This window comes from Leptodactylus fuscus, chromosome 2 (genome assembly GCF_031893055.1).
Source record: "Leptodactylus fuscus isolate aLepFus1 chromosome 2, aLepFus1.hap2, whole genome shotgun sequence".
In the NCBI taxonomy this organism is placed as follows: Eukaryota; Metazoa; Chordata; class Amphibia; order Anura; family Leptodactylidae; genus Leptodactylus; species Leptodactylus fuscus.
The window spans coordinates 176,628,762-176,637,541 of NC_134266.1; the positions used below are offsets into that span (position 1 = coordinate 176,628,762).

Below are 8,780 nucleotides of genomic sequence, written 5' to 3' on the forward strand. Positions count from 1 at the left end.
TCAAGTTCAGTTAAGTTTGTATAGCTTTGTAGAGCGGGCGATTTCGGACGCGGGGATACCTAACATGTATGTGTTTCATAGTTTTTAACTACTTTTATGTGTTCTAGGGAAAGGGGGGTGATTTGAATTTTTAATCCTTTTTATTTGTTTTTATATTTTTTTTTACTTTTTTTAAAACTTTTTTTTTTTTTGCATTTATTAGACCTCCTAGGGGTATTGACATGGGTGGGCGGTGTCACGGATTGTCAGAGCGGTGGGGGTCGGCAAACATGGCTGCTCCGGAGCGTTAAAGAGAACCTCCTGGAGTATCGTTAAGGTGAGGGGCAAAGTGGTAAAGTATATGTATATGTGATTGTGTGGGGTTAGGGGCTAAGCTGTAGAGGGCAATATGAATTTTGTGTCTTGCTATGGTCCAAAGTGTGTGAGATTGCAGAGATGGTGGTGTGAGTTTGGGTTTTGTGGGGGTCCTGGCACAAACGTATGTGCGCTATTGTGACGAAAAGTAGCCTATTGCACAATCGGGTGTATTAACTATGTTTGTGGAAACTTTCAGCCACATCGGTCGAGCGGGTTTTGCGTGATTGAGTAACAAACATCCAAACACACAAACATCCAAACTCACAAACTTTCACAGGATGTATCTATGTCCAGGAATGTGTATTTCCTGTATTCTTATTGATAATCATATACATATACAATGTCTCTCTTGGCCAGTTCTGGCTCCTTCCTATAGACACTCCACTCTACCGTAGCTGCTCCTGTAGTGAGGTGACTAGATTGCAGTTTCTGGCGGCAGCTCTTATTAGCAACTCCATTCTAGTCACCTCAGTACTGAACAGTCTACATTGGAGTTGATTCTAGTAGTTCCTGCCTCCAGCAACTCCAATCTAGTCACCTCACTAGTGAATTGTCTAGATTGGAGTTGCTCCTGGTAGGTCCTCCCTACAGTAAGTCCATTCTAGCCCGTTCACTAGTGAGGTGACTAGATTGGAGTTGCTGGAGGGAGGACCTACCAGGACCAACTCCATTCTAGACGCAACCCTACTGTATCTTCCCCCTCACTACCTCGTGCACCTCGCAGCAGCTCTCCATGTAGCTCCACTACACAGGATACAGTGGAAGGTCCTGCTTACACTTAAAGACACGCCTATCTGGTCATGTGACCTTGTGACGTCAGAAGGTCCTTACGGTGTCTAGTATTTAGCCTTTACCCTTCTTTCCGCCTTACCTTTCAATCTCCATTCCCTGCAGCTTCCTTTTCCTGTGTTACACGGCACTGTGCTGCACAATCCAAATAGCTCCGCCCACACCAGAGTCTGATCACATGGTCTCGACGTCATCAGAGGTCCTTTAGGCCACTAGGACTTAGCATCTAGCTTGCAGGTAGTCACGTGGGAGCTCGGGCTGCGGGGATATTCCGGGATTTCTCTAGAATCTGCAGTGTTCTGGGGGTAATTTTGCTCTCTGTGTGAGGGGGAGCTGACAGGGAGCCGGTGGTGGAGTTTTCTGGGGCTAGAGGATGCGCTGCTGCCGGGCAGGGGCCGGTATATGGTGGGCAGTGTGGCCTGGTGTGTTCAGGCCGGTCACGGAAGCTTATGATCATCGTGTCACTAAATACACCTCTAGGTTATATAGCGATGTAGCAGAGCCGAGTCTGTCATCACGCTGCTATACTGATGTGTCTACGGTTATGATACAGCCCAGTGGGATCTGTAATCTGCCTATGGTCTGCTATCCATTTACATCGGGCGATACTGATGGGACGTGGAGCTGGAGCTCATACTGATAGGATTGTAATACTGAGCTGGCTGGTTCCTATAGGCATCTACTCTGCTTTTCTCCCCCTAGTCTTTGTAATTGATGTTGTGTGTACTTGATGGATTTGTGCTGTACCATATTGCTGTACTCCTAGGTGGTGTGCAGTATAGTGCGGTGTACATGTACCTGGTACGTCACTGCTCATATACTGAACCCTCCCATATACATCAGGTCCTATGGCCCAGTGCTCATTGAGCTGTACTCTACGAATCCCTCTATTACATGTACACACTGGACGTGGTGAGGAATATACTGCCAGACACTAGTACAAGCTGCCAGGCAATAGTGCTAACTACTGAGCCCCCATGCTGACTTTTGTTGCTGTTCAAAATCCGGCTGCTAAAGACTTGTTTACACCGGCCACTTGTTATGATCGCCGTTTTGTCGCTGTCGTCTTCATCTGACTGTATTTATACACCCTCAAAGAAAAAATGGTGTAAAAATAAAAAGATATAAAACCTAACTTTTATTGGTGGTAATTAAAACTAAATGTGGACGTCCAAAAGACATTGACAGTACAAACACCAAAGGTATGGACATGTGGGACAGTTGTTGATACCATACCTAAATGGAGAGGTGGCCACTAATTATGATCATCCAGCTAACCCCTAATGCTCAACTTCCCATAATCAAATGTAAAGCCCATCCCAATTCTAAGGGATCCCGTATTCAGATTTTGGCTCTGATGGTGAGCCTCCGGTACTATGGATGCCAGGCACCAGAGGCTCCCCATCAGAGCCGACCGGGAATTTCAGTTTTCACAGCAGATTTTTTTTTTTTTTTTTTTTCAATTTGGATCTCCAGTAATTTTACATTAGGGATTACTCTAACATGCTGGTGCTCCTGATGAAACCTTTTTATCTTAGGGGGAAACGCGTTGAGAATGCTACAGTATGAGTCATGATATCTTTATGGCTACTCTGTCCCATTCTCCCTATTGGCTACTATTGTTGTGAGATGATTTATTTGCGGTAAAAAAGAAAGAGAAAAAAGATGGATGGCACTGCTTGTTCTCAAGACAATTTTATACCTTGAAGCTCCTCACATATAGAGAAAACAAATCGGAATAAGGTTTCCTATAGTCATGCTGCTGAAGTATAGGTGGTGGCTACCTTATGCTGATTGTTTCACTGGTTACCAGTTTGCGAGCCAATTTATGTATCTTTTTGGCCACTTTATGCATGCGCTTGACAATCTCACAGCTTTGTTACCTTCTTGGCTTTCACTGCGATTCATTATTTGGCTACTACACTCTTATGGCTACACCTGTTGACCACAGCAAAATCAATGTGGAATGACTAGTGAGCTTTGAGTATTGGTAGTGAGTGATTTTATATCACTGTTTGGAGCCAACATACCAAGTTTATTCCCAGTCTTCAAAATCCAAATACGGGATCCATTAGAATTGGGATGGGCTTTACACATTTCATTATGGGAATTTGACTATTAGGGGTTAGCTGGCTGGTCATAACTAGTGGCCACCTCTCCATTTATGTATGTTATCAACAATTGTCCCACACGTCCATTCCCTTGGTGTTTGTACTGTTGATGTCTTCTGGACGTCCAAATTTATGTCTTTCAAGTTTTAATTACCACCAATAAAAGTTACGTTTTATATCTTTATTTTTACACCATTTTTTTCTGTGAAGATGATACTTTAGGATGGTGATTGACCTCCTGTGATACTGACTGTATTTATACAGTGTTACTGCCTAGTGAGCGCTTCTCATATGCAGTCACTAAGGTGGGCACGCACCCTTAGATATAGCTGTGGTTAATGTTCATTGTATTGATGGCTATTTATTGTAACTTTTAACCCCCGCCCCCATACACCTAAAAGACAGTCTAATTGACCATCTGTCATGTCTATGGTTCCCTGGTTCTCCCCAACAGAATGATTCTGGCTTCATACATTTGTTGAACAACCTTGCTGACACGAGTGCTCATCTGTAGGGATGTGTTATAATAACTGTTGGCAACAGCTACTGTCTGAGTTGCCTTCATACACGTGCATGCCTGGTTCATTTGAGTCTGTCTGTGTTCGCAATAGGGAGGTGGAGACTTGGCCACTGCTAGACAGCTCTAGTGGTGGCTAATATCCCTTGAGTTCAAGGGGATTGAGAATATTGAAATTCTGCAGCCCAGCCCTCTCCATTGACTTCTTCCTTTGAGGGAGGAAGGATGGAGCTCCCATATACTATTGCTGGGCCTATAGAGATCTGTTGTTTTGGCAGGTCTTCTGTGTATAACTAGCTTAAGCAACAGTTCCTCTCTGACAGTGAGGGTCATACTGAGAAATTACTGTCTGGTCTGCACCACTCTACAAACCATCAATTATTCAACCCATTAATATTGGTGTGGTTTTTATAATATACTGTACTAGTGCTACATAAGACACATTGAAGTAGTACCAAGTATATGGGTTTCTAAGAATGGGTTCTGAATTTGTCCACAAGTTTTTATGTTGCGCTATTCTAATAAATGTTTTTGTTTTTTTTCTGCAGTAAGGTGCAAACATGACCAACACAAGAGGTAAAAGGCGTGGAACCCGTTATATGTTCTCTAGACCCTTCCGAAAACATGGTAAGTTTCCTATTACCCATATACCATCATGTAGACCTTTTTGTCCATAGCTATAATAAAAGCTCTTGCCCAGCATAGTACTTTTCATTACAAAGCCAAACCATAATGCATAGTTGGGTTTATCTCACAGCTAAGCCTAGTGGGACCCCTTTCGCAGTGATTGTAGCTTGTGAACAGCATCCAAGAGAATTATGTCAGATATTATAGAGGACAGAAAAGTGTTTGTTTTTGTGTTAGGAAATTATAACAGATGAGGAAAATGAAAATTATTCTATCTTATCTATCCTAACAAAGTCTGTCTGTAAATGCCTCACTCAACCCAATTTCATTATCGGTAAAATCACAAATGTGTTTAGACCTATTCTTAGTGGCTTGACTAAGGGATTACAATGTTTTTATAGTTGGGTATTTGGGGGAATTTATTAATATTGGCATTTCCTTTGCCATTCTGAATGAAGTTCTCGACTGGCGCTAGGTGCGCCTGAATTATTATTGTGTACCATCATCTGCAGGAAGGGTCAGAATGCTTTGTGTTGGCATGACCAAGGTCTTGATGTCGTCTATGTACTCTGGTGTTCCTACAATAGTCGAGGTATCTACTTGTGCTCTGTGATGACCATACTCCTATCTATTTACTTTCTAAGTAAATGTGAGTCCATCATTTCACCGGTTCTGAGAGCACAAATTACAATACCTTGTGGACAATGAGTTATTATCCAGCCTTGTGTGAGTAAATCTGAAGAGGTTTTGTAGGTTCTGAATATTGATGGGCGAGCCTTAGGATAAAGAGTCAGACCTCTTACAATATAATACCAATAGCTTATTGTATGAATAGACCATCAATTTCTCAGATAATTTCCTCACATAAAGATCTTTTCTGGCTTTCATTCTGGTTTACATGGAAATGCTGAAACAGAAATGTAACCTTACACAGCTAAGGCCTCATGTACACCATAGTGCTATCCGAGAGGGTGGATCCGATGCTTTGCGCAATATGGAGCCCATCTAGCCGTGTGACAACAGAATGCGGGACGTGCGGCTTTCAGATGTCATCTGAGTTCACTGCGATAAAAAAAAAAGAAATCAGTCCCTTACTCCCTTGCCCTGAATACTCAGTTGTGTGCATGAAGCCCAAGAAGGTGTTCACGCGTAGGAATTTGACACTGAATTTGTCAAGTAAAAAACATTTACTTCAAGAATTTGAAGCAGATTTTTTTTTCTGCTTGCCAAAAACCAAGAAGGATTTTGACACAGAATTTATAGAATAATGCCGTTATTGAGCAGGGCCAAATTCCGTTCCCACGGAAAAGTTGTGCCCCCCCACACACACTTTCTTTTCCTTGGGAGTTCTCAGGCGGAATCTGAGAATCCACTAGTTGATAAAATCAGACGGATTTCACCTCAAATTCAGCATCAAGTTCCTACATGTGAACACCCCTTAATTTGCTACATTTGTATTCAGTCCGGCGATACGACTTGGACTCCAGGCTGATACATTATATCCACTATATACAGTGTAGTAGAGTACTAATTTGGGTGGGTTATCAGATTCTACATCCTATATTTTGTATAGTTTTTCCAGTTGGGTTATATATATTTTTTCCCATTCTAGGAGTGGTTCCTTTGTCAACATACATGCGCATCTACAAGAAGGGTGATATTGTGGATATCAAGGTAAGAGCTGGATTTAATAGGCCACACTCTTTCTGTAACTCCCATAGAAAGTCATACAAGTGGGTATCCCAGCGGCTACACTATCTGCATAAGTTTTACCAGCCTCTTTGGAACTTGTGGAAACAGCGTAGAACAGCTGTTTGGGTGTTTCAATGACATCTGACCACTTCAGTCAGACACTGACAGGTTTTCTTTGTGGATTGTCCATGGTGGACTCACTACATGTGTTTTTAGTCTTTGAAAAATAGGTTCTAACTTTTTCTAGGCATGTCAGGATGGGTCAGAACAGTTTGGTCATCTATTCTCCAGCATCTGCTTCCCTTAGATCCTGATGTCATTCTGTCCCTTCTATAGGTCATGATATTCCTACCCTACTGGGAGTAACTACTTGTGCTCTGTGATCAGTCCATTTCACCGGTTCTGAGAGCAAAAAATACCTCACTTGTCGTGAAAACAGATCACATCTATAGTCAGGTGGGATTTAAAGAGGATTTCCAGTTCTATGTTTAAAAAAAAAAAAAACTATGAGAATTTTTTGTGTGTATTTTATGCACCCAAGGCCTGCTGTATGTTGATGAATCCATTTTGGTATCTATGTAAAATACTTCATCACATATATAATGTGCAGAACTAGAAATTAAGCAATTGAGCAAACCTCTCATTTTTCCCCTGTGCAAACTTGTTCATTGCAGGGTACAGGCGCCGTACAAAAAGGTATGCCACATAAGTGCTACCATGGCAAGACAGGTCGGATCTACAACGTTACACAACACGCCGTGGGTATTATTGTGAACAAGCAGATCAAGTAAGTGGCGAGGATATATGGAACATGTTTAAAGCCCTTTCACTTTACCAGTTAGATCTGTATATATCTGGATTGGTCATTCATGAGGGCTATAGAAGAACTCCTCTTAAAACCCAAGCAGAGTCTTGCTGTATCTTGTTTGTGTCCTGTCAGAGCACCACGCTCTTGTGCATCTAGCCTTAGGCTAGGACTACATGGCAACTTGTGGGCACTCAAACTTTAAAAAAAATAATTAAAAAATGGCTTTCTACTCACATTGTGGCACAGTGCAATGCAACACCATTCAGTGTAGTAGTGTAACATTATGATTGAATATTGTGTGGCTGTTTTACTGTATAGCCCTAGCTTTATGAGAGTGTGCTATGGAGAGAGTATGTGGCTGTTTTATGGGGTTGCCTGTCAGTGGGGACCCCCTGTACTATGGACATCATGAGCCAGAATGTTCTGCCTCACCATGGTGGGCTTTTCATTTGAATGGTCAAACATGCAATACAGCAACATAGGGGCGCTATTACACAAACATATTTTTACATAAAAAAATGAAATTTTTATTTATTATAGCAAACAAATTTATATTTTATTAGTGTCTGGGGACTTCCTGTGAAGGGGATGTAAAATTTGATCCATAGATCACCTGGATTTCGCAGACTGGAGAACCCAAGTGTTCTAGTGATCTGTAGCTGAGATCTACTGACATCCCCCTGTGTAGAGGAGGCCTTAGGAGAACCTCTTGATCCTTGGCTACTTGCTTTATTACTGAGAAGCTTTGAAGTATTTGGGCTGGAGGAACTTGCTTCAATGTCTGTAAACCATGTGTGGTCATGTGATGCAAAACCAGTGAGTGAAGGATCCAGACTAACCACTCGTGGTCTGAGGGACACTGAAGATGAATGTAAGGCACTTATTACACTGTAAGGTGAAAATTATGACGAGAGTTAAAATGGAGTTTTCTAGTTCAATTCTTGGATTGGATTGTGATCTGCTTTATACATGGGGTTAGAGGCTGAGACTAGTTGCTTGTCATGGTGGTTGCGCAATGTGGCTGGAAGTGTATTGGTCCAGTGTAGTTATTGGATGAGGTTGAGGTAACACAAGAGCATCATGTTGATGCTTCATTTTTGTTTGACACAAGGTATAGTAAGTCTTCATTTATTTTATAGGGGTAAGATCCTTGCCAAAAGAATCAATGTCCGTGTGGAGCACATCCGCCACTCCAAGAGCAGAGACAGCTTCCTGCAGCGCGTCAAGGAGAACGAGAAGAGGAAGAAGGAAGCCAAGGAGAAGGGCACCTGGGTGGAGCTGAAGCGTCAGGTACGTTGCGACCAGTGGTCTGTAGTGTTTGGCCTTTTGGGTGCTCGGTGATGATCTTTCTCTAAACTATTTACTGTAATGGTAAATGTGAGTCTGTAATTTCACCGGTTCTGAGGGCACTTGTTCTGTTAATAATGTTTAAGGTCTTCTAACGCACGTTGGTAATACATTTGTTTTTTCTGTTTTACAGCCAGCCGAACCAAAAGGAGCTCACTTTGTCCGCACTTATGGAAAGGAACCTGAGCTCCTTGAGCCAATCCCCTATGAGTTTATGGCATAATGTGACACAATTAAAACATTCTTCTTTTTGGAAGTTAAAGAGTGTCTGATTATTTGTTGACCCTTTTCTCTTATATTGGTGGGAGTGGGGTCTACAAGACGTGGAGAGGGATGAGCATTACCAGAGTCCTTGTAAATGCCAATACCTCATTCACCTAAGTGAACAGTGTCTACTACACATGACTAAGAGACCACACACATACTGGGGCAAATGGCCACAAGATTTTGAAGGTAAAAATCCTGATAGCGGACATTAGCTCCAGGTCTCCACTATACATTACAGTGGAGACCCGGTAAATATTCACCATCT

At 42.2% G+C, this 8,780-nt stretch overlaps 1 protein-coding gene across 1 annotated transcript; it reads left to right on the forward strand.

Annotated features, from left to right (window-relative positions):
* Window positions 1-1,285: 1,285 nt before the first annotated feature.
* LOC142193809 (large ribosomal subunit protein eL21-like) lies at window positions 1,286-8,510 on the forward strand. The gene is made up of 6 exons (XM_075262816.1): window positions 1,286-1,383; window positions 4,323-4,401; window positions 6,014-6,075; window positions 6,768-6,880; window positions 8,041-8,191; window positions 8,382-8,510. The coding sequence occupies exons 2-6, from the start codon at window positions 4,335-4,337 to the stop codon at window positions 8,469-8,471; spliced, it is 483 nt and encodes a 160-aa protein (XP_075118917.1). The 5' UTR covers window positions 1,286-1,383; window positions 4,323-4,334; the 3' UTR covers window positions 8,472-8,510.
* Window positions 8,511-8,780: the final 270 nt, after the last annotated feature.